The sequence below is a fragment of the Ambystoma mexicanum genome, chromosome 13 (genome assembly GCF_040938575.1).
Source record: "Ambystoma mexicanum isolate Mex_15411 chromosome 13, UKY_AmexF1_1, whole genome shotgun sequence".
Lineage (NCBI taxonomy): Eukaryota > Metazoa > Chordata > Amphibia > Caudata > Ambystomatidae > Ambystoma > Ambystoma mexicanum.
Genome location: NC_090938.1, coordinates 421293452 through 421319625, shown reverse-complemented (window position 1 = coordinate 421319625; position 26174 = coordinate 421293452). Strand labels below are relative to the sequence as shown.

At 43.6% G+C, this 26174-nt stretch overlaps 1 protein-coding gene across 2 annotated transcripts in view; it reads left to right on the top strand.

The window, feature by feature from the left end:
- LOC138521297 (lectin-like) overlaps window positions 1-26174 on the top strand; it is a 294192-nt gene that overhangs the window by 153962 nt on the left and 114056 nt on the right. For both annotated transcript variants that reach the window (XM_069634031.1, XM_069634030.1), the window contains exon 5: window positions 23532-23643. In XM_069634031.1, coding sequence (XP_069490132.1) covers window positions 23532-23643 — 112 coding nt within the window. The remainder of the gene's footprint in view (window positions 1-23531; window positions 23644-26174) is intronic.

Below are 26174 nucleotides of genomic sequence, written 5' to 3'. Positions count from 1 at the left end.
GAAGGGGGTGGGGATCCAGAGTGTCCTACGCCGCTGTGGACACTAGGGGCAGGAGCCGTGGTGGACTCAGTACTGGGTGTGTGGGATTGCACACTCAGCATGGGAGTAGGTGCAGGCATTGGGGGTAGTGGGATGGGGTCAGGCCTGATCTGAGGTGCATGAACTAGGACCGACACAGTCTTGGCAGGGTGTATGAGAGGTGGGGTGGATGGAGCCACACCCTGGATACGGGGGCCAGCAGATGACCTATCTGGCATAGATGCGCGTGCCCTGATGACACCAATGTGCACCGGTGCACGTGCAGTGGACCTGCTGACCTGGATGTCAGCGATGGGATCACCCTCGGACAGGTCTGCTGCCACAATGGGCTGGTCCAACAAGGGCTGATCAGGGTTGGTATCAGCCACATGACCCTCAACTGGGGGGGGGGGGTGGGGGGGCATGGGTGTCCCTGACTGGTCCTCCAGACTGGGGGGGACAGGGGCACCCTGCAAGTCACAACCACGTCCCCTAGTGGATCCTCCACGGCCACCACGTGTGGCTCGGCCACCTTTGCCACCCTTACGGCTTGCACGCCTCCCAACCATGGCACTGATGTTATTGTGCGTATGGGAGTCGGTGTGCACAATTGTCCTGGGCAATTGGGTGTCAAAGGGGTTGGGTACCAGATGGTATTCGTACCCTAGTGCAGTGGCAAGGCTATATGACACCCCTGGGGAAAGATGACGGGTCACGCAACGCACAGGCACCCCAGAAAAGTTAAGGAACGTGCACAATACCCCTCCTAGACCACGTGTGCTGATGGAAAACCCTGCACTACGCTGTGGCATCCAGTAACACAATGAACGTATGCGTGTCACACGCAGCCTAGAATGACCTCTGAAGGGGTAGGCTACACACGGGGCAAGCACAGAAGTTAGATACGTGCGTGACTCACCGTCTGCCAGGTAAAAGAGCGTGAAAAATGAGCGCGTTTGGTTGGCAACACCCCCGCCAAAAGAAGATGTGTACGCTGTCTGAGGAGACAGGACAACAGTAGAAGGGGACACTGTTTGAGGGAACAGGCCCAGGTAAACCAGTACAAGAGGAAAAAGAGAAAAAGCTGTCAGAGGTAACGGAGTACGAACTGGAAACGCCGTGAAGTAAATCGCGTGTGAAACGACAAGAAGTACAGAATTCACCCACTCGCTCTCCACGAAAAGCACGTACAAGGAAATGGTGTTCAACACTACCTTATATACAGGCCCACACGTACAGCGTCACTTACGGCGTGTACGTGCTTGGCCCATGTTCACCAATCACACGCTTTGTCACTTCTGCGTGTGGATCCTTTTTCACCAATCACACGCTTTGACACTCCTGCGTGTAGCTCACTTTTCACCAATCACACGCTTTGTCACTCCTGCGTGTAGATCAATTTTCACCAATCACACGCTTTGTCACTCCTGCGTGTAGATCCATTTTCACCAATCACACGCTTTGACACTGCACGTGCAGGTAACTATAGACGCACATATGCTGGTGACGGGTTTTCGCGCGATTCGCTGAGTGTGGGGTTTTCACGTGCAAAATCACTCCCTATCAGGCTGTCCACGCGTCCAAACACGAAAGACCACGCTCCTGGCCAGGAGGCCGAATTACAGTCCCCCAGAGCGCTGAGCACGCTCCCACCTGCCATCTGCTGCTGCCTGACTGCCTGCTGGCCACGTGCCCCACAGTGCTGGTGGGTGGGGGTGGTGGGAGACATGGGTGGGGGCCTGGTGGAGGGTGCCCCTGGTGGATGGGGGGTGGGGGGGGTGGGAGACATGGGTGGGGGCCTGATGGCAGGTGCCCCTGCACTGCTGGGGGGTGGGGGTGGTGGGAGACATGGGTGGGGGCCTGGTGGAGGGTGCCCCTGGTGGATGGGGGTGCAGGGGGACATGATCAGGTGTGCAGGGTAGTCCCCTGTTTTGTGGGCTGCCTGCAGGGGCCGTGGAGGGTGTACAGGGTACACCTGTGAGGGCCCACCCAGCCTATTCGCGTGTGATAATTCCCACGCACCCCTGTGATACACGTACCCTGGCCAATCGCGTGTTGAACTTCCCGCTACCCCTGTAATACACGCACCCTGGCTGTTCGCGTGTGATAATTCCCGCGTACCCCTGTGATACACGTTCCCTGGCCTATCGCGTGTTCTACTTCACGCGTACCCCTGTAATACACGTTCCCTGGCCAATCGCGTGTTGAACTTCCCGCTACCCCTGTAATACACGCACCCTGGCTGTTCGCGTGTGATAATTCCCGCGTACCCCTGTAATACACGTTCCCTGGCCTATCGCGTGTTCTACTTCACGCGTACCCCTGTAATACACGTACCCTGGCCAATCGCGTGTTGAACTTCCCGCTACCCTTGTAATACACGCACCCTGGCTGTTCGCGTGTGATGATTCCCGCGTACCCCTGTAATACACGTTCCCTGGCCTATCGCGTGTTCTACTTCACGCGTACCCCTGTAATACACGTTCCCTGGCCTATCGCGTGTTCTACTTCACGCGTACCCCTGTAATACGCATTCCCTGGCTGTTCGCGTGTGATGATTCCCGCGTACCCCTGTAATACACGTTCCCTGGCCTATCGCGTGTTCTACTTCACGCGTACCCCTGTAATTCACGTTCCCTGCCTAGTCGCGTGTAGTACTTCCCGCGTACTCCTGATTTGAAGATTGCCCGCTTTGCTTTCCTTGTTTGCCTGCCCTGTGAAGTGGTCCAGGGTTAGCGCAGCCCTTAGCGATGATTTAGCGATTTTGATGGCTTTTCCTTGCGTGAGGGCGTTCTTGGGGGCGTTACTGGCGCTGCTGCAGGCTCGCTGCGATTCTCTGCGCCACGGCTGGTTTGGGAGCATGAAATCCATGAATACGCTGTGCGCGGAAATCAGTTTTAGCGCACGTGCCTGGCGCAGACTATCGCAGGCGCACGCTGTGCGCCAGCCGCGTGCGCTACTTGTGCGCTGGATTCTATGAATTACCCTGTCTGTGTGTTGGCGCAGTGAGACTGGAAAATGTTCATTGTAAACCTGCACTATGCAGTATACTGCCAACCAGTTCACTTACATTATAAGACACACAGCTCCCTCTCTGAATGCCATTACCCGACTCAGACGAAGCTGATATCAGATTCTTTTTCTTTCGCCTTTTATGTTATTTCTTGCACCAAATTACCACCCAGTTTGGCAAGCCCAAGAAGGGACTCATAGCCTGTCTCTAAGCACCACAAGTGTTTTCTCTCTGACTTATAGTTTAATTGTTGGCAGATCTGAGAAGGAAAAAGGCCGGCACAATAATTACCCATGGGAATGGTTTAATAGGACAGCAGACACTTGCATTCGGAATCTTGTTCTACTGTCCTTCCCCTGCCCCAGATCGATTTTCACAGCAGAGCACTAGAGTATTCTCCTGCTGTTACTGTTTCATTGAGTATTTTCTCTCTCTACTCTTTGTTGAAAAGAATGGGAACACAAATACAACACAAGAGAGGGCTCATAACTGGCATAGACCAAGCCACAGGGAAGCTGACTCAAGTGGCAGAGCAGCAGTCCTATCTCAGTCAAATCTCCACACTACATCTTCAAGAAAGGGCACATTTATTTCCTCCAGGCAGTCAGTGGACTCAACCACTTCACACTTTCCCTAGCGGGGTGACACCGTTTAAAACGTTTTCACATTAGGTAGGCCACTAATTCCCCTACTGTGAGACAACAGGCCAGCCCTTAGGTGGATGGTGCATTAGGAAATAGAGGTGAATGTTGTAAGGGGTCAAGAGTAAGACTCGGACACAGTAAGCAGTTTTGATATAAATTTGATGTTTTATTGATAAGGTAAAAATAAGAAGGGTTGGAAGAAGCCTATCTGTTCCTAATCCTAAGAGGGATTTTCTTGCCTCATCAAAAATAAGGAACATCTGTGTCAGGATGTCAAACAAAAGAGCGTCTTCTGTCCTGAGTCCAAAAATCCTAAACTGACCCTTAATCTCTAAACTCATTATAATGTGCAAAACGGGATTCTGGTAAGCTATGTACTTGTAGCTTCCTTTCAAAGATCTCAACGTAAAGTTCTTAAGGTGCAGAACATAAAGAAAGGTTCTAATAGAGAAAGGGGGCCTTCCTTCCACTATGGATTCTCTGATCCTTCAGTGTTTATCCAGCACTTACTGATAAAAGTCAATAATGTCCCACTGCTTCCCCAAAACAGAGGGCTTTGCTCTTCTCCCAATATTTCAGTCCACATTTTCATGGAGCACAGTTTCCCCCTTGAGGTCCTCCAGTTTGTATACGTTCAATGTTTTGAGGAAAATAGTTATTTCTCTTAACTTCTTCTGTTTTCCACTTTCAATACTTTACCATCCTATCACCTCACACCAGGGGAATGATTCCTCCCTTTTGAATTCCTCCACTTGTTATACTTACTTCCACAATTCAACTTTACTCAAGGAGCATGACTTGTCCCTGGAGTTTCCCTTAAACGCCCAGTTCATTACAATATTCAATTTCTCATACCCCTGGTATCCTCTTCTGCCAGGGTATTTGTGACTTTCTTTTTTTTTTTAATTTATTTGGTTGGTTGATAAATCAACCTTTCAAATATAAAAAGAATAACAAATATTTAAAAAAACAAGTAATGAGAATTTGCAATATACAGTATGCACAATATAACTAAAATTGCAAATGAAACATTTTAAAAGAATTAAAAAAAACAGGAAAGAAAAACAACAATGAAACATGTTTATCCTTGGAATAGTTCGAAATTTCTAAATTCATAACAAATCTAGAGATTCTGTAATCAATCTTCACCTAAAGTGGCTTCCGACAATACTTTATCCAGGAATTGCACAATAGCAATTCTAACTCCCAGCTTGTTACTTGAAAAAATTTTGAACCAAATTTCATCATCGGTCAAAGGTACATATATCTGTAATTGTTTGCTAAAAAATGATTTTCTTATCTCGTCTAGAGCTGGGCAGGCTACTATTATGTGTTTCAATGTTTCACAACACATTGTGTTCTGACAGAATCGACAATGATTTAAATCATAAGTGATAAGACCCCTCCTAGCCAGGATTTCAGTTGTCGGATATAAATTAAACCTGAATCGCAGATATTGTTGCCTTATATAGGGTGATGGGAATTTCAGCAAATAATCTGATATCACCCGAAATTTTTTATGACCAAACAACTGAGCCTCAAAATCTTTGTAAGTACAACATTTCTCCCTAGTGCATATCCAATCTGTCTGATACAATTTTTGCTTTGCTCGATTTGGATTTGCCAAGAGTACATGTAAAGTCATGGAAGCATCAGATAGAGCATTTAAAACGCAATTTCTCCAAGTACGAGGAAAGAGATGGTTGGAGGTCACAAGATAGTATGCAACAGGACTCAGTACATTACGATTTTCAAGACCTAAGAGACATTTGCGTAAGAAAGAACACATTTTCCACATTAACTGCGCCTGGAGTGTAATCAGACCAAGTTCATACCTTATAAATGGCAGTGGGGTGCAGTTCGGAAGTTTTAACAGAGCTTTCCAAAATTTGGATTCAAGCATGTCCCACATTGATGGGTTGTGCAATAGTTTAGTTTCAGCACCATACAACAATATGGGAACCACTTTAGCTTGATAAAATGACACAGTATGCTGAATTGAGAATTTACCGAATTTGGACATTAATATAATGGCCTGCGATTTAAGTGTTTGAAGCTTATATGCCAAAGAATTTTCATATGGTTTTTCTGAAATTCTGTTGTAGATTATAATGCCCAAATACTTATATTCAGAAACAATCTGCAATTCAACATTTTGCAAGTGCCACTTGTAGTTTCTTTTACCAAATGTTTTTACATTTGGCAAGCAGGTCACTACTTGAGTTTTTTCCAAATTAATAACAAGATTATTGTTTAAGGAATAGATGGATAAAGAATCAAGTAGGTTTTGCAACCCTCGTGGAGTTGTCGACAAAAGAACCAAATCATCTGCATATAGCAGCCATGGGACCAATTGCAAGCCCAGTTTAGGAGCATCAGTTAGTACATCAGAAAAAGAATCACCAAGATCTAAAATAAACTGATTAAAGAGAAAAGAGGCCAATATGCAGCCCTGTTTGAGGCCTCGAGCTGTATGAATGGGCACAGATAATGAACCTTCGGTTGTCAACCTAACCTGGAGAGTGGTATTTGTATGGAGGAGTTTGATTATGGCAAGAAGTGAAGGTGGACATTCATATCGCACTAATTTTTTATACAATAGATTACGATCGATAGAGTCAAATGCAACCTTAAAGTCTATGAATGCCAGATATAAAGGTTGTTTTTGAGTGAAACAGTGAGATCTTATCATATTTAAGGTGATGATATTAGGGGCAGTACCCAATCCAGACACAAAACCTGCCTGAAAGGGATCTCTTTTGTGTTGAGTGGAGGCCCATACATTAAGATCTCTAAGTACGATGCGATTAAAGATTTTACTTGGTGCATCTAGTAACGCTATGGGCCTATAACTGGCAGGGTGAGTTCTGTCACCTTTTTTGTGGACTGGTAAGATTATAGAATGAGTCCAAGTTTCCGGAATGGTTTGTGTCAGATTAATGTTATTGAACATATTCCATAAAATGTCAGTCCAAATGTCTGGGTGTTGTTTCAAAGTAAAATTGGACAAGCCATCAGGTCCTGGAGCCCTTGAGGTGGTTGCTTTTTTTATGAAGTACGAAATGTCTTCTCTGTCAAACTTCAACAGGAATGTGATTGGTTCTACAGTGGCTAGTCCACCAAGCGAAGTTTGCGGGAGCTCATACAATTGCGTGAAGTGCGTCACCCAAGCTTGCTGTGGAACGTTGTTACATAATAATGCTAATTGGTGCCCTGTTGAAATTTGATTAATGGTGGCCCATATTTGGGCAGTATTCTGACCAGCAATATTTCTTAGCATACATGCACTGTCATTTTGATATAGTGTGGCTTTCATGGTTCGCATCCAATTCTTGTGTTTAGTTTTCAATTTTAATAGTAAGCCATTCCTTTGTCCCATTGGTAATTTTAAAATTTGTCTCTTATGAGATCGATATGACTTTTTCACAGATTGAATTTGTTTACTAAACACATGCAAATGTACTAATCTAGGCTTTGCCTGGTGTGATAGATTAGGTTGAAACAATTGCATCAAGTTATGGTATGCGGTATTTTTGGTGTTCACCGCACTGGTTTTATGTAGTTCTGTGGCATAGAATTGACTAAAACGTTTTAAGGACGTTTCAGACCATCTTAGTCTATTGCAACCTGAATTAATAGAGAGAAGTCCAGCTGCGCATTTCGAATATGTATTTTCTAAGATTTCTGTCGAGATCCAATTAGCAAGTAGAATGTTATGGTCGCTTAAATTAGTATCTTGGACTTGAAAACTAACTACTTTGTTGATTAAGCTCTTATTGACGTATATATAATCAATTATTGCCGTAGACGTACCCCTATGCCATGTGGGGTGAGGAGGAATATCGTCAACAAAAGTGCCATTCAACATTTGCAAACTTCGAGACTCAACAAAATGCGACCATAAAGCCAATCTAGATTTGTCATGAGTTGGTTCCAGACAATGTAAGTTAAGGTCACCTGCTAGAATGACAAATGACACTAATTTGTCAACATAAATTAAATCCATTAAGTTGTTCAAATCTTTCATAAAAGCGTGATCAGATATGCCAACTGGGTTCCAGTACATGTTAATTAAAGCATAGGTGGAACCACCAGCTTTGAGTTTCACAGCTTGTAGAAACGGATTAGGGGAAAGCCAATATTCAGAGGAAAACGAAGGATGTTGTTTGATTGCAATGAGAAGACCTGAAGTTGGTCTTCCCAATTTTTTCTTAAGAGCGGGATTAAGATATACGTCATAATTATCCCACATTGGGAGCTCAACAAGCCATGTTTCCTGCATCATTAATATATCGGCATTCATGGTGCCTAAGCTGGGGCTATTAATGAGATGGCGATGACCCCTCGTATTCCAACTGACTAAGGTGACCATAGATTTTGTTTTTGTAAAATGGCTTAGTTAGTGCATGTCAAGCTCTCTGATGCATGTACAAAGCATTGTGGTTAGATCTTTTATATTTGACTCAGAATTTTTTGGCATATCACACTTACTCTCAATTAAATCTGATCGTGTTGCAACTTCTGGAAATGATATGGTCGATGAATCTATGTTAAGGATAAATCCTAAATCGTAAAGTTGTCTTTTTGCAAGCCAAATTGTGTTCAAGACAACTCGTGAGTTAATCCATATCTTCACTGAAGAAAGTGAGTGCTCATTATCAAATTCAACTAACTGCAAATCAATCGAATTAATGTCTTCTAGCACAGGAATCTCTGAGAATATTGTTAATATAGATCTGCGATTCAGATCATATTGCACACTCGGAGGAGGCCTGCAAGCTATAATTAAGGAATATAATGCAGGTCTTTTGGTGTGTACTTGCAATTGTTTCTTCACAATGATTGATTGTGGTTTTACCTCGACAACAGATGATGTTGCTTGGTTAGAGACTTTACCAACTTTCTGCAACGCTAATTGGAATATATGGAGAAGTTGTGATGGTAGTGTCACCAGATCACTACCCTTTCCAGTCTTCGTGTCCAGTTCCTCAACAGTTTTCAGTGGAGGGGGAGCGTGAGATAGAAGACTGTTTTGAGGGTGTGATGTTGAGGATAAACTCGGGTTTGTTTGATTTGTGAGATGATGGATTGAACAAAGACCTGGAACTTGACAAGAGCTAGATCGTAAGGGTAACAAAGGAGTTGATTTGGGTGCATTAGTGCCAATAGGTATGGGGATGATTGTATGTTCACTGTTCACCTGGTTTGATAGAAGACTTGTGGCCAGGGGTAATTTTATGGGAGTTATATGATGCTGAGCTGAAGTTTGTATCGTATCTGTTCTATTGTGATGCTCACAACAATTTAGAGTTTTTTGGGAGGGTTGCCTGCTCATGTATTCGTCAACAGCATGTCTGATTTCTTTCCTTCTTAGTTCAAGTGCCTCTTGTGTGGGTCCATCAGACTGCCCTGCACATCCTGCCTTATCTGCTGAAGGGGCAGTAGTAATCTCTAAATTTTGAGCTCGATCCATGTCAACCGCTGCTGCTAACAGGTCGTTGAGAGGAGTATAAGATGCAATCTTCTTTAAAGTTCTAGAGCCCGCAGCGTCTTTCCGAGCTTGTGCTTGTTGCTGATATTTTTTTGTAATAGCATTAGAGACTAACAGTTTGCCTTTTTGCGTGTTAGTGACTACTTTGATAAAGTGTTTAGTCTTTGAAGGACCATTATTTTTTGGAGTGGGCATGTTTTTTGTTTTCTTTGCATCAAGAAATGTGACTTGCTTCTGTTTATCTGATCGAGTTGTATCAAATAGTGCATAAACAGGTGACTTAGCAGAAGGCTCTGAGTTAAGTTGAGGGTCAGCCTGCAACACCTTACCAGTATTGTGTATCCTCACGGGTTGTTTCTCCTGGATCGTATCTAGTGACGCAATAGTATCTTTGGGGGGCTGAGTGGGTACAGCCAAAGGTCTGGTTTTAGTGGAAGGAGCCATTTGATATTTATCCTGAATAGGTTCTGCGAGGTGTGGGAGTACCGAGTACTTATTCTGCAGATCTACAGGTTTAATAACAGACGGACTCACTACAAAGTCTGCATGGCAGTCAGTTTGTGTAGCTACATTTGCAGAATTTAATTTAGATTCCTCATAGCTAGAATGATGTTTTTTTAATTTCATGGCTTGCATAAAAGCGGATTGCCATGCTAATGCTTTTTCTATTTGTAGATTCTGATTTGTCAATTTCAAATCAAGGGTCTCGAACAGTTTGGCCATTGATTGAATTGCCAAATTTACTGAATTTAAAGTAATTTCTAGTAAATTAGGCGTTGGTTTGGCCTCTGTTTTTTTAGGGGTGTCAGATCCGTTGATGCGCGGGTTGCGCGGCGTTGGGGCCATATATGAGAATTCTAATGCTGAGTGTGAGTGATTATTGTTTGAGAATAACTCAGGTGAAGCTGAAAGATTTCGTATAGAAGAGTGAGATAAGTGAGAAGGTGTAACATTTTCTTGTGACATAGATGCCTGCTCACTGCTTGTGCTACAAGTATTTACAATAGTTTCTTGGGCAGGAGCTGTAAATATATTGCCCAGTATGACACTATCAGTAGGTGACCTGTCTGAAATGACAGTTACTGCAGCAGGGACAACAAATTCATCAGCATTAAGACACTCATTTGGACTGCCAACGCTGTTAGTGTTCACAATTGTAGGTATAGAAAGTGGTGAACTGGGGGTGAGCAGAGGAGGGATCACTGCTGACATACTATTGCAGGTGTTTTGCGTCAGGTTAGAATGGTTTTTACAAAACTGACGAATGTCAGCATACCCTGCAGATTTCAAACTCCTCTTATTTAGCATATGAGAATTTCGTGCAAGCGGGGTTGATGTGTCCGTGCAACTTTTGGGTAATCCATTTGAAGCAAGCCCATGTGGCCTGTGCTCAATAGTACCTCTTGTTAATGGTCCCATGTTTGGCATTCCTGATTTTAATGTCATTACGACACACTGCATAATTTAACAAACAAAGATACTTACAAAGCGTATGTCTGCACAAAGATCCACAGAAATAGAAGTATCCCCAAAAAAAAAAAAAAAAAAAAAAAAAAAAAAAAAAAAAAAAAACAACCGCAGTCGAGCGGAGCTACACCACTGCTTTCGCGATGAGTCACGAAGCACAATACTAATATAAATTTAAAACCATAAACCAGCAAAAGCAGCAAACAGCTAACAGTACTTTCGTGTACTTTGCGTGTGCGCGCGCGAGTGCGCTGGGCACGCTATTTTTGAATTCCCATGGGCGGGATCAAGGAAAGAAAGGAGGAGTCACTGGTCCAATCAGAGAGGAGCTGCAGACAAGTAAGAGAGGGGAGGGGTTTAGTTCAGCTAGCAGCAAAGAAAATAGTCAATGTACGTTTACGTTCCAGAAAGGGAAATAAAGTCACTCTCACTGTTTTTTCCTTTGTTGGAAGGTCAGGCAGCTTCCGTGTGCCTTTGTAAAGACGTTCGCTTCGTGGGTTTCAAAGAAACAGCAGAGACACGAACGAGCGAGGTTGGAGACAATTTCACCAGCGTTCTTTCACAGCTAACAGTACTTTCGTGTACTTTGCGTGTGCGCGCGCGAGTGCGCTGGGCACGCTATTTTTGAATTCCCATGGGCGGGATCAAGGAAAGAAAGGAGGAGTCACTGGTCCAATCAGAGAGGAGTGTTTTTTCCTTTGTTGGAAGGTCAGGCAGCTTCCGTGTGCCTTTGTAAAGACGTTCGCTTCGTGGGTTTCAAAGAAACAGCAGAGACACGAACGAGCGAGGTTGGAGACAATTTCACCAGCGTTCTTTCCCAGCTAACAGTACTTTCGTGTACTTTGTGTGACTTTCTTATTTATCCTTAAAAGGGGTATGAATCCTCCCTCTTGTATTCACAATGTCGGATTCACTTCTAGGCTCACACCTGGTTTACTCTCCTGCCAGGATATCACTTCACTTTTCTTCTCACTTCTGGTTTATTCGCCTTCCAGGATATCACTTCACTTCGCTTCTCACTCCTGGTTTACTCTCCTGCCAGGATATCACTTCACTTCCTTTTTTCACTCCTGTGTTTGTTTCCTGACAGGATGCCAGGATATCACTTCACTTCTCTTCTCAAGCCTGGTTTACTCTCCTGCCAGGATATCACTTGACTTCATTTTCTCACTCCTGGTTTACTCTCCTGCCAGGATATCACTTCACTTCCTTTTCTCACTCCTGGTTTACTCTCCTGCCAGGAAATCACTTAATTTCCTTTTCTCTGTCCTGGTTTACTCTCCTGCCAGGATATCACTTCACTTCCTTTTGTCTTCCTCTCTTGGCTGTGAGTCCCAGACTCACTGTCTGCCAGGTTCACCTACATGCCCAGGATTTCCTTTTCTCCATTAACTCTTTCTTCCATCCATGTGATAATGTTTTTCCAATATTAGGATACTAACCCTCTTTTGACAAAGTTTGTCTCTCTGAACTCTATTCAAATTTGTATCAAATTTTCCTCTCAAGCGTTCGGTCTCTGACCCAGCTTTATCACTATTTGCATATGTATTAATCCCTTCTTTGAAATACTGGGTCACTGCCCCTTTTCAACAATGTTCTCATGCATATCAGTTTCTTTAATATGTTCAGTTAGGCTCTCCCACATTATCATTGCAGCGCGCCCTTTGCCTTCATGTGTTCCAGTAACCCATTTTTTCTTCCTGGGCTTACTGGGTGCCTTTGGCAGTTCTCTCATCTCTTCTTCCACTTCTTTCCCAGCCCGCTGACTAGCTGTGTGTCCTGCCAGCTTCTGCTTTGTTTGCCTTTGCTCCGGGCAGCTCCAGCTGCCCACGGTCATCAATCGGTAAGCTTCTTTCAGTACGATCCCCCTGCACACCGTTTGTGTCAGCCTCTGTGCTGTTTCTTACAATCGTCTCGTCTCTGGTGTCCCGACCGGCATCAGAACAAGTTGCAAACAGCTTCCGACTCTGCCTCTCTCCCAGATCCCTGTCAGCTGTGGCAGTTTTAAACTTCCCGGCAATGGTCCATATATTCCAAAGACTATAATGCAGCGCAGGCTTACACCTTCTGGTCATCTTCATTGCTCCATCCGTCTTCCTCATCTCAGGTCTAAAGCGGGCAGGGAAGTAATAGGGTGATTGGTTGGAAAAACTTGGGAAATTAGTATCTATGTCACAATAGGCCACACAGGTATGTTATAAATGTACATGAGTATCATTTGGACTCATGGCTGCAAGGTTGTTTTGGTCCAGTGTTTTCCTACATCTCTGGAGTTGGTCTTCCCTATCTTGTTCTCCCACAGATAGCCGCCCCCAGGGTCAGAGTCAGATAACTTCATGCCTTTCCCTGGTCACGTAAAAGACGTTTCCCTCCAGAGAGTCAGTGACAACATTGCTAGATTCGTCACAAGATCAAAAATGTTGTTTGTTGACATGTGCGATTTTCTCAGGGAAATCAATTCTTTAACTTTGGAATTAAGTAAGAACATTTTAAATAAGTTGTTAACTAATGCAGCTGGAAAACAATTGAGTTTAATGTGGATTCATTTATTATGTCTACATTGTTAATGGAGCAATCCGAATAACCTTTTTTAAACTGAAGTAAGAACATTACGCAATACGCACAGGTAATGTATTACAGTTAGTATCACAGCATTTAGGAAACACTATGCTCTGTAAATACATTACAAGTATACATAAACATATAAAATAATGCCTTGCATACCTGTTGACCTTTTAAGTACAATACAATCTTAGGGACAATAAGCAGTGGCGGCTAGTGTATTTTTTAACTGGCGGAGAGTAAATATTTGTACCTGATTTGGCCGAGTGACTGAGCGTAGTGAGGGAGCCCACACCACTCAAACGGAGTTCGGGGGGTTCCCCCTCTGAGTTTTTTTTTAAATAATCAGTGAAAATTGTGCATTTTAGAGCACACCTTTTAGAAAAAATGGTAAAAAGCCAAACAGTTTACAATTAGGTTTTGTAGAGTAACTCATGAAAAAGTACAATAGATGCAAGTCAACAACAGGCACAGGAGCATTTCTCCAACACATTTACATGATGCCTTTTCCCACAATATGTGCCAGTAAAAACATGTTTACACTGGCTTGTGCCCATACATTTTCTTGCTGACTGCAACATTATATCCTATTATTCCTACATAAGGACATACTCATGTTTGCTTTGTGCATAATGCCAGTAATGATACTATATGAAAACATGTCCATGTTTGTTCGCCAAAATATGGCAGTGTCCCCACATAAGAACATACTCCAGTTGGCTTAACCATTAAAAATGCATGCCAACGTATGAAAACATGTCCAAACTGGCTGTACTAAAACGCCAGTCGAGCTACAGAAAAACACTTATCATGCTTGCTTCATCAAAGATGCCCAATACAAAATGCCATAGCAAAATACGAAAGGACTGACTGGCTGCATTGAAATGGCAGTCTAGCTACATAATAACACTTATGCTTGTTTAACCAAAGGTGCTTAATACAAAATGTCATGACACAGTAAGAATAATGCCACTGATCCTGCTTGCTTTATCAAAGATGCCCAATACAAAATGCATGCCTCAGTAAGAAATGGCTGGACTGGTAGCATAAAAAATTCCAGTCTTCGATCGTAATAACACTTATCATGCTTGCTTTACCAAAGATGTCCAATACAACATGTAATACCACAATAAGAAATGACTAGACTGGATGCATTGGAATTCAAGTCTAGCTACATAATAACACTTATGCTTGTTTTACCAAAGATGCCTAATACAACATGTCATGCCACAGTAATAATACCACTGATCCTGCTTGCTTTATCAAAGATCAGACAAAATAAGTTCCCTGTTTGGGAACTCCTGTCTCCTGCACACTGTCTATGGCTAGAAAAGCCCAATAATTTTAGAGTAGCGGAAATAGGTATTTCAGTTTTCTCTATAGATCTATGTTTGTTTGTTTGTTTGTTTATTCATTTGTTAAGCGCACAAGACTCGTAAGTAAAAGGGTGCAACGACAAGGAAATGCAAGGCTTACATGGTTGCGTATACACAGGTTACAGAATTTACATATAGCAAGATGAACAATTTTGCATGATCACAGGATATATACAATATGAACAATAGGACTGAAGCAAGGGTACATGCACTAAGGATATACATCTTATATGGTAACATATACATAGGCTGCAGTATTTACATAAAGAAAGAATATAGCAAAATATACTGTTTCATAATTGCAGGATAGTGTCCTCAGGGGAGAAGGTGATGGGAAGCTAAGGATTGGTGGCAGTGATGTGTTTTATTAAGTTTTTCCTGAAGAGTGGATATGGTTGGTCAGCTCTCAACTCCTGGGGCAGTGCATTCCAGCTTTTGGCTGCCTTAACAGTGAAGCCATTACCCCCGATGGTGGTAAGTTTGTATTTGGGGCTATTTAGGCAATTGGTGTTCCCACTTCTGGTGGGTCTGAGAGAAGTTCTTCTCTGAAGTTTGTCTATAAGGTAACTAGGGGCCGCATTGTTCAAGGCTTTGTGTGTCAAAGAGAGTGTTTTTAGAAGTATTTTATTGGATGTGGAGAGCCATTTGTGTTGACGTCTCAAAGCAGAAATGTGGGTTTTCTTATTTATGCCAAGGGCTGCTCTTAAAGCATTATTATGTAGCGTTTGGAGCTTATGAATGGTGGAATTGTTAGCCCCAATGTAGAGGTCATTGCAATAGTCGATTCTAGAGAGTATAAGAGCTCTAGCCATGATCAGACAACTATTGTCAGAGAGGAGCGGTTTACCAGCTCTAAGAAGTTTGCATGTGTAAGCCGTAGCCGAGGTAAGGGATTTGACCTGCTTGTCAAAGGATAGTGTGGAGTCCAAGTAGAATCCCAAGGTTTTTACTTCCTTGGAGACTTTAATAGTATTGCCATCAATATTGAAAGATGAATATTCTTGACCTAGTTTTTTAATGTTGGCCTGCGAGCCCAATATTATTAGTTCAGTCTTGTCATCGTTCAAGCATAGACCGTGTGTGGCCATCCATGCTTGGATGATAAGGTAAACTTTGTTCACTAGGCCCATGTCCGTACCGTAATCCCCAGAAAGTGGTAGGAGAATCTGAGTATCATCTGCATAGTTAGTGTAGGTGATACCCAGCTGGTCCAGATCGTCGAACAGTGGCTTAGTGAAGATGTTGTAGAGGGTAGGCGAGACGCAGGATCCTTGGGGAACACCACATAGGATAGGTGTAGGATCGGCTGATGCTGAGGGGGAGAAGACTCTCATGGTCCTCTCACTCAAGAAGGACTCGATCCACTTGATAGCGTCCATGGAGAAGTGAGCTGCAGAGTCAAGGTGCCGACATAGGACCTTGTGGTTGACCAGGTCGAATGCAGCAGAGAGGTCGAGTAGAAGCAGGAGTACTGTCCTACCTTTGTCTCTCAACTCGTCTATCTGGGACTTAAGGTCAATTAGGGCAGTCTCAGTTCTGTGCAGTGGACGGAAGCCAGATTGTCTGTTGCCCAGGAGTTTGTGCAATTCTAAATGCTTCTGAATTTGAGTGTAGGCGGCCTTATCCAGTATTTTTAGTAAAAAAAGGGACCGTGGTAATAGGCCGGTAGTTAGTAGGGATGAGGGGATCAAGTGTCTGTTTCTTGAGGAGTGGTACCACCCCGGATTGCTTGAGGTTGGCAGGTATAGTACCTGTAGCAAATGAGGCATTTATCAATTTGGTTATAAATGGGGAGAGTTCTCTAGCAGCGTCTTTTATTAGCTGTGCAGGGCAGATATCACCTTTACAGTTTGAGGGCTTCAATGATAGGATCATTTTTTCTACCTCTAGGATGGACATTTTAGAGAAGCGGAATGTGGCATTATGTGCCGGTGGTGGCTCGTTGGGCAGGAGAGTGTTAGGCGAATGCTGTAGGTTTAGAGCCTTCTTTTTTATTTGAATTTTATTCTGAAGTGTATCAATTTTATGCGCTAAGGCTTGTTGGATATCTGTACACCGGGATTTGTCCTTGGTGCAGACGTCCAGGATAGCAATAGGGGACTCAAGTTCTTTAAGTATGCAGAAGAGTTCTTTCATGCTTGAGTTTGAATTAGCAATACGTTCGTCGTAGGAGTCGCTTTTTGCTTGCCAGATTTCCTTTTTGGACTGTGAGGAGAGTGCAGTTAATTTGGCTTTATTCTCACTAGAGGGGCATAGTCTCCAATTTGTTTCACTTTTGTTCTTTAAGGTGCAAAGGTCTTTGAGTTGTGGGGTGAACCACTTGTTTAGGTGGGCTATGGGTTTGCTCGGTCTGAGTTTGATAGGAGCAATTTTATCCAATGTGGTGAGCATAATGTTGTTAAATTCCTGAACTAGGCTGCTGGGGTCGAGATTATCAGGCAGTGTGTTGAGAGTAGGCAGTATGACGGGGATGATTTTTTCTACGGTGATACTTTTATTGCTTCTGGTGGGCATGGTGGCGCTCGTGGTCGAGCCAGTGGAGTGGGTCTGATAGTGGATAAGTGAAAGGAGATCAGAGAATGGTCTGTCCATGCTAAAGGCAGGATGGAAGTGATAGTGGCAGAACAGTTAAGGTCCGCTACCCAGTCCAATATTCTCCCTTTAAGGTGGGTGGGTGTAGTGACTTTTTGGGTAAGGCCTAGTGCTTTGATCATATTAGCTATTTCTGTGGCATTTTTGTCCGTTTGGTCGTTAAATCCTAAATTGAAGTCACCTAATATAAGTAGTTGCGTGGTAGGTTTCAGGTTGTTCATAATTATATTATGCAAGTCTTCCTCAAAGGTACCAAGAGGGCCGGGTGGTCTGTATATAAGGTGTATGGTAATGGATTGCAACTTGTTTATCTGCATTTTGGCAGTGAGGGTTTCACATGATAGTAGAGGCTGGGTAGGGGCTAGTCTGAGACCAAGAGCCATTTTAGAAATAATCCCAATGCCGCCACCTCGTGCATTATCACGGTCTTGTCTGATTATGGTGTAGCCGTCAGGGACAGCTAGCATGAGGGCAGGTCCTGCTGCATTATGGAGCCAAGTTTCCGTAATTGCAAGGTAATCCAGGTTCCCTTCCATGATTAAATCAGCGATATCCGTAGCGTGAGCGACTAGTGATCTAGCATTAAGGAGCACTCCCTTGAGGGGGGGGTCCTCAGGAGTTTTGTTAGCTCGGATGGGTTTGTCTACAGTGGCAAAGCTTTAGGTTGGAGGTTATTAAGCTGGATGGTGTTCACATTCAAGTTAGATGTTTGAGTAGGCCATTTAGAGTGGCTGGGCAATCGTGGGCTAGGTTTGTAGTTGGTTTTGAGGTTGGAGGCTGGAAGGGCTCTTCTCAGTGGTTCATGTAGTTTGGCTAGTCTTGCGCGGAGTCTGTTGTTTCTATTGGAAGTGGTACATGGTAGGGAGGCATAGAGTATTGTTTCTTGGGCCTTGCAGAATGTGGAGAGATTAGGTTGCATAGCGTTAGTAGTGAGTTGGCTGAAGTTTGAGGTAGGAGTTGGTGACTGATCGATGTGATCTTGACTGCTAGGGACAACCTGTGTGACTGTAGCCATGATACAGAGGACTAATGCTAGGTATGGCATCCTTCCAATTCCAGTGTCAGGAGAATGCGGTCTAATGGCGACCATAGGGCACAGCAGAGGGCTCAGCATAGGTCAGATGTGGTCTAATGGCAACCAAAGGGTACAGCACGGGGCTGAGCATAGGTCAGATGTGATCTACTGGCGACCAGAGGGCACAACACAAGGCTCAGCATAGGTCAGATGTGGTCTACTGGCGACCATAGGGTACAACACAGGGCTCAGCAAAGGTCAGGGGTGGTCTAATGGTGACCATAGGGCACATCACAGGGCTCAGCATAGGTCAGATGTGGTTTACTGGCGACCGAAGGGTGCAACAAAGGGCTCAGCAAAGGTCAGGTGTGGTCTACTGGCGACCAAAGGGTACAGCACGGGGCTCAGCATAGGTCAGATGTGGTCTACTGGCGACTATGGGGTACAACAAAGGGCTCAGCATAGGTCAGGAGTGGTCTAATGGCGACCATAGGGCACAGCACAGGGCTCAGCATGGGTCAGATGTGGTCTACTGGTGACCATAGAATACAACAAAGGGCTCAGCATGGGTCAGGTGAGGTCTAATGGCGACCATAGGGCACAGCACAGGGCTCAGCATAGGTCAGATGTGGTCTACTGGCGACGATAGAATACAACACAGGGCTCAGACTGGGTCAGGTGAGGTCTAATGGCGACCATAGGGCACAGCGCAGGGCTCAACATAGGTCAGATGTGGTCTAGTGGCGACCATGGGGCACAATACGGGGCACAACATAAGTCAAATAACAAACAAAGGGCGCAGCATGGGTCAAATGTGGGCTAATGGCGACCATGGGGCACAGCACAAGGCACAGCGTAGAATAGATAAAGTCTAATGGCGACCAAAGGGCGCAACATAGGTCTCAGCATATGTTAAATGTGGTCTAAAGGCGACCATAGGGCACAACACAAGGCCTAACATAAAGGCATAACACAAGGCATAACATAAATCAAGTAGCGACCAAGGGTGCAGCATAGGTCTCATCATATGCTAAATGTGGTCTAATGGCGACCAAAGGGTACAGCATGAGGCAGGAGGAACGACGGCTGGATTGCAACACGTTCATAATATAGGTCTGATGGGTGAAGATGAGGGGCAGCATACAGGACGGCACCGGCACAATCGGTGCAAACAGGGGCAAACAGGGCCTTAGATGGCCTTCGGTGGGCCGGCTCTTCCGCCTGACGGCGGACTCAGCGGTATTTCAAACAATGGGTTGCTTAGCAACCATAAGGAAGCCAGCCTCGTTGTGGCGCCGCATCGCGCCTGACATTTTGTTTCTGAAATGAATGTCGGCGCGGATGCAGGCGCGGGACCCGGGCTGCCAGGGGTGAAAGTGGCCAGGTATGGGGCAAAACTCACCAAATGAGTGGGTTGAGCAGCAGGGGGCAGCTAGTCACAGGAGAAGGGCATCTAGATAGCAGGTGCAAGGCGTGGCATGGGCAATGGATCCGCTGATCCTCCGTGCCGATGTAGGTGGGGGCTCCTGCCCTCGACACCTGGGAGGTGATTCTGGTGGCTGCAGGGGCAAACAGGGCCTTAGATGGCCGTCGGTGGCCCGGCTCTTCCGCCTGCCGGCAGATCTCGGCGGTATTTCAAACAATGGGTTGCTTAGCAACCATAAGGAAGCCAGCCTTGTTGTGGCGCCGCATTGTGCCCGACATGTTACGAACAAGACCATAAATACAAAGTTCACAAAGGTTTTTTCAATTTTTCTCAAAAATGATTTATTCCAAACATGTGTGCGCAACGCGTTTCGAGATCAATTCTCTTCATCAGGGGCTGCAAGTTTCATTTAATTTTCATAAATCTACAAATTCAAGAAGAAAATATATACAAATCAGTCAATGAAAGTAATCTAAATCCCAAAAAGGTTTTTTGTGCAAATATCCATCTCAATCATCATCTGTCCAATCAATGGTTTGAAATAGTACATTCTAATAAACCTGGTTGGTTTCTCCATGATTTAACTTGTGTAGCTACAAGGTTAATACATTGGTCTAATCTTAGGTGATAGTTTTTATATATTCAATCATTTATAAACTGTGGGAGTGGCATACAAGTTTGGAAAAATGTCACTCAACCTAAAACTTATGTTAAATGAATATACAAACATTTTGAAACAAAAAGAAGCGTACTGTGTGCTTACAATGTGACTTCCAAAGGTGTTCATGAGAAGCGTACCATGAGGTCACAATGTTACTTCCAAAGGTGTTGATGAGAATCCACCACACCTAGAGATAATATACATTTTGTTTATCTAGTTGATGGTCCAAGTAAATAGGACTGATGACATAACTCGAAATAAAGAAGAAGAAAAAGCACTTACTATAGTGTGATCTGTTACACATCAAGTTCAAGATATTCTACGCCGTAAACATAGGGAGCAGCAGGTGAAGTGTGGCAAGATCCAGTTGCAAGTAGTCAATTCAAAAGGTGCACGTTGGAGAATCCGTGTGCCTACAGAGAAATGAAAACATGATAAAAGTTATATCCTACTCAGGAGCATGGATGGCTGGTCAAGCGGGTACTTACTATAGGAGGAGCGGATCCAGTGGAGAGTGATTGGATGCATTGGAATGCCAGTCTAGCTACATAATAACACTTATGCTTGTTTTACCAAAGATTCCTCATACAACATGTCATGCCACAGTAATAATACCACTGATCCTGCTTGCTTTATCAAAGATGCCCAATACAAAATGTCATGCCTTAGCAAAAAATGGCTAGACTGATAGCATAAAAAATGCCATTCTTGGTTCGTAATAACATTTACCATGATTGCTTTACCAAAGATATCCAATACAAAATGTCATACCACAATAAGAAATAACTAGACTGGATGCATTGGAATACCAGTTCTGCTACATAATAACACGTATGCTCATTTTACCAAAGATGCCTAATACAAAATGGTATGCCACAGTAAGAGTAATACCACTGTTGATATTTGCTTTATCAAAGATGCCCAATACAAAATGTCATGCATCAGTAAGAAATGGCTAGACTGGCTGCATAAAAAATGCTAATCTTGCTTCATAATAATGCTTTAGCAAAGATGCCCAATAAAAAATGTCATACCACAATAAGAAATGGCTAGACAGACTGCATTAAAATGCTTGTCTAGCTACATAATAACACTTATCATGCTTGCTTTATCAACAATGCACAGTAAAATATGCCATGCCTGCTCCACGGCGTGCCAGCACCTTGCAGTCAGACATAATCACAATAATGATGAATGTGATTATGTGTGATTGCAAGGTGCTGGTGGGCACTCGGACATGGCATGTGTTTTTTACAGGCCATCTATCATCGATGCCCAGAAAAAAAATGACACGTCAATCAATGTGGTTATGTGTGAATGCCAGGCACTGGGGAACTCTGGGGCAGGGATGGTATTTTTTACTGGACACACGCACAATCAAGCTTATTATGTGTGTATGCAAGGCGCTGGAAGGCCAGGGGGGCAGGTATGGTAGTTTTTTACTAGACATCTGTCATAGATGTCCAGTAAAAAAATAACATGCCCCTACGTGGGCCTCACAGTGTCAAACACCCACACAATCCAAGTGCTGGGAGGCTTCAGGGGGGCAGGAATGGTATTTTTTACTGGCCATCTATGATAGATGTCCAGTAAAATAATACCATCCCTCTCCCCTGGGCCCCACAGCTCCTCAGATGGAGTGTTGATTTTTTGCTGGTGGGGAGAGTTGCACCAAAGGCATTTTTAAAATGCCTTTGTTGTGCAAACTTCCTACCCCCACTCGCCAAACTCATCTCAGAACAGGACAAACACACACACACAGACACCACACAGCAAGCACTCGCTGTCTCATTCACAGTCACGAGCATCCATCATGCACTCACTCATAACACAAGCATACACGCAGCCATACACATATTTAAATACTAAACAAACTAACATACAAACACACACATTTACACAACATACAAACAGAAAGCACTCTCTCATTCACACCAGCATCCATCATACATTCACCTAACAACACAAAATTACAATTAAAAAAAATAACATAAACAAAAGTACATTCTGCCGTGGGTCCGGAGGTTCCAATGCTCCAGCCCCCTGCTAGTATGAACAGGAATCAGGAAGTTTGCTGGTTCCTGCAGATGCATGCAAGTGGCCTGATCGTGGGTCAGGAGACGCACCACTTCAGCCTGCTCTGTCTGTATGTGCGAGGACGCACAGGAGCACCCTCTTGCACATACAGACATGCAGTTCCCCAGCCAGCATTTCAAATGAGCTTGCACACCTGTGGAAATGTAACTGTGAAAGGGAAACAATGTTTCCCTTTCACACGTAAGAGCACTCCATCAGCTTAAAAAACAGCTGATGGAGTGCTTTTATTTTACTCCACTGGCTCCTCCATAATGGGTGAGAGGGGGCCAAGACCCGGTGGGTCGACGCCCCCTCGCCCATTATGGACAATAAGGGACCTCTAATTGTATAAGGAGTTACCCCCTGCATCGGCATTTACTGTGAAGGAGTACTGTGGTCATACAAAATGTTGCCCATGCAGAAAAAAAGGTAATAGTGTCACCACATACAGGGGAGTGCCTTGCCCCAGTTCATCGATGGCTTCCTAGGCGAATGTCCTACCCATGAGCCCAGCAGCAGGATGTGAATGATGCATGCCTGAATGAATATCTGCTTCAAACGTGTGCACCCCTGTGTTAAGGCAAGGGCATGCTAGTGAGTTGGATAAACTGGGTCCAATTGGGTGGCAAGATTTGCTACTGAGTTTAGATATTTCAGCCACTTAAAGGTAGCTAAATCTAGAAAAGTCACTATCATGATGAGGCTGCTGCACTTGCTCCCCAGAAGTTATGGTGTTTTCAATGCATAGTCTTACAACTCTGCTTACATGTTTCACAAAGTCCATGTTTTCTTCACACAGAAGCCATCCTTCACACAGTAAAGTTCTTACAACACATGCATACTCACATTAATTGTTCATGGTTACTCAGGCTAACCTTTGGTCCTTTAAACAGTTTATTGGTTTAATTATCCAGCAATAGAAAAATGCGTGATTACTCTTGTAATACTCTAGTAAAATAAACACAGATAACAAATACTTTCATAGCAAACTGTGAAAGCTGCTTTCCAACCCAGTCACTTTTCCTGATGGTGTGATTGAAAGGCTTGGCTTCAAACAGCACTGCATGAGGTTTACAGGCACTTATGGTAGCTTGGTCCTCATTTGCAAAGGAACTCTGTCGTTTGGCTTCTAACATGTTGTCATGAATTAACCATGCTCTGATGTGATATGCTGCTCCTTGTGTTTTTAGGATAGATTCTTCGTATGGACGGATGGTTCAAAGCTGAATTATAAGAACTGGTTTCCTGGCGAACCAAATAATAATAATGGTCGCGAGGCATGTGTCAACTACAACTTTAATTGTAAGTACAAAAGAGTGCATGCTGTGGAATTACAACTGCAAAATTAAGTACACAAGAGTGAATGTAGGGGTCAGTTAATTGGGCTATTTCTTCATGTAACCTTTTTGTACATCTTGCCGTACACAAAATATTATCACAACAAGTGAATTGTTATTGACCTCCTCTCAGCCAATCATAATTTGCAGAATGCAGTCAATAACTCATGTTATTGACTGCGTTCCTGACATCCTAACTTCAGAAACAGCCATGGAATCAAAAGAAAATAAATGGCCTAATTTCAAATAACAGCAATACAATTTGCGAGTAAGATTTCTTTCAATATGACTATGCAAACTAATGTAACAAACCAAAGTGGAAGCTAAAACATGGAACAATGCTTTCATTTTTTTAAAGAAAGTCTGTTCACTTTAACATTGCACCCAATGCAAGATCCTATCAAATCTATTCCAGCTCAAGCAAGTTTAAAATGAAAATCAATGCTCGAAGTGTACGAAAAGAAGTAGTGGAACTATGTTCCCTGCTGGCCTGCCCCAGATCCCCACAAACCCCTTTCACTGCACCCTCCCACGTGCAATCCGAACCCCAAACAAACACGCCTACTGTTAAAGGGAACGTTCAGTGCAGTGCACTGAAGAGCACGTTTCATCTTCTTCCTACACTTTTATTTTAAAACAAAACCATTCCAGAACGGTTTATTTAAAAAAAAAAAAAGTATGGGAACAGTGAAACGTAATGAAAAAAAGTAGAGGAGCACTGCTAACAATCACTCCTACCCACTTTGGCCACTGATTAAAATGAATGCAAACTTTATAAAGACAACTTAGGTATTTCAATATTACAAAATAAATCCACATTTCATGTAATAACATGTTTTGAGTGCTTTACTCACTAGTGAACTAATATTTTGTACCACACCACCAAATTGCCAACCATTGTTGCTATTACCACTGTGTGCTAGTAGCCTTATAGTTCTTGATAGGAGTTGTTAACACTTGGGTTATTGACCCTTCACTATCATATGGCCAGAGGCGAAGGTGGGTCACTGTCCTGTGACACAAGAAACACTCCAAGAGTCTCTGGAAGTTCAAGGGTTTCTACTGAAGTTCTTATGGGCCGTAGGGTCGTCCCTATATATTTTATTGTTTTGTACCTAATCCCTAAACCAGGCATTTCTGACCCACATGTTAGTAGATACAGAAGGTTTACTCCCCATTGTCTAATTCTGCCTTTAATTAGGTGTGAGGACCTAAAGGCAAAATGCCTTATCTCAGAGACATCCAAACTTGATCTACTCTATCCAGTCATTAGTGTTCTACTAGGATTTAAGAATTGTGCCTTATAGACCTCATTCTTCTACGATGATCACTCTGACCTCTCCCTCTCCTGCTCTTCCTTCTACTCCCCTTCCACCGCACTACCCAATTCTCATACCTCCTCCCTCTAATGTCTCTCCCTCCTTCCAGATCTCACCTCCACTCTATGATATTCCTCCCCCCTTTAATACACTACTACTACCTATTCCACAATAATACTCCCTCCTCCACAATACTATTCCCTCCTCCCAACCTCAGCTCCCTCCTACCTCCAACTAGTACTTAGCAACTATCCTTTCAGCCAGTACCATACACTTCACAATCAGTCCCTACACTGCCTCCGCTCACAACATTTGACACACTGAAACACAAACTCACACTGCAGTACCACATTCAATCCCTAGCCAATACCTCACATTTTCCAGAAATCATCTCCACATGCAGCTGCTCCTTCCTTCCTACTGTTGGTCTTTTGCTCGTCCACCTCCTCTGACCTCAGTCAAATAATCCCTGCTTCCTGTGGTCTTCTTATATCCCCCTCACTTTCTCTACTTTATTTCTCTGTCCTGGGCAAATGTGGCCCTCTCATCCCTACCTATGGTGTATTTAAAAATAAAAAAAAGTTATAAGTAGCGGACTAAGAACCTGCTCACTTCCTTAGCACGGGCCCACAGCGGAACAACAATGGAGGGCCAGGAAGGCAACTGTTTGTGTTTGTGTTCAGAGGACTGTAATAGGTCAGAAGGACACATACTCTGATTAGACATTTCACTGATGTGAATATGAATAATGTCTATCTTTCCCTATACTAAAGGGTTTTCCTACCTAATAAAACTATGGTGCTCATCAGTGAATGTCTATAAATTAAACAATCCACCGTCCAACTCTAAGCCTATCTGATCATAACAACTCAAAGTCAGGAGAAGATTTCCTTTCTACTGAGATTTGCTGGTTTCTTCTCCAACTGCTTTTTAATACATGATTTTAACATAGTCTCCAGTGACCATTTTGATCAGTTATCAGTTTGTACAGTTAATTCAGGCTTGTTAGGCACTTGTGTGTCTTCTGTTGTTTCTCTCTATAAGGGATTATCATTTTCTCCTACCCTTCTAAACTTATCAAGCAAGTATCCTATCCTTCTAGTTTGTTTCTTACTTTCCTATAGTTTTGTCTTCAGTAGTCTTTAACCTGTGGGCCTCTAGGTTATTTAGATCTTCT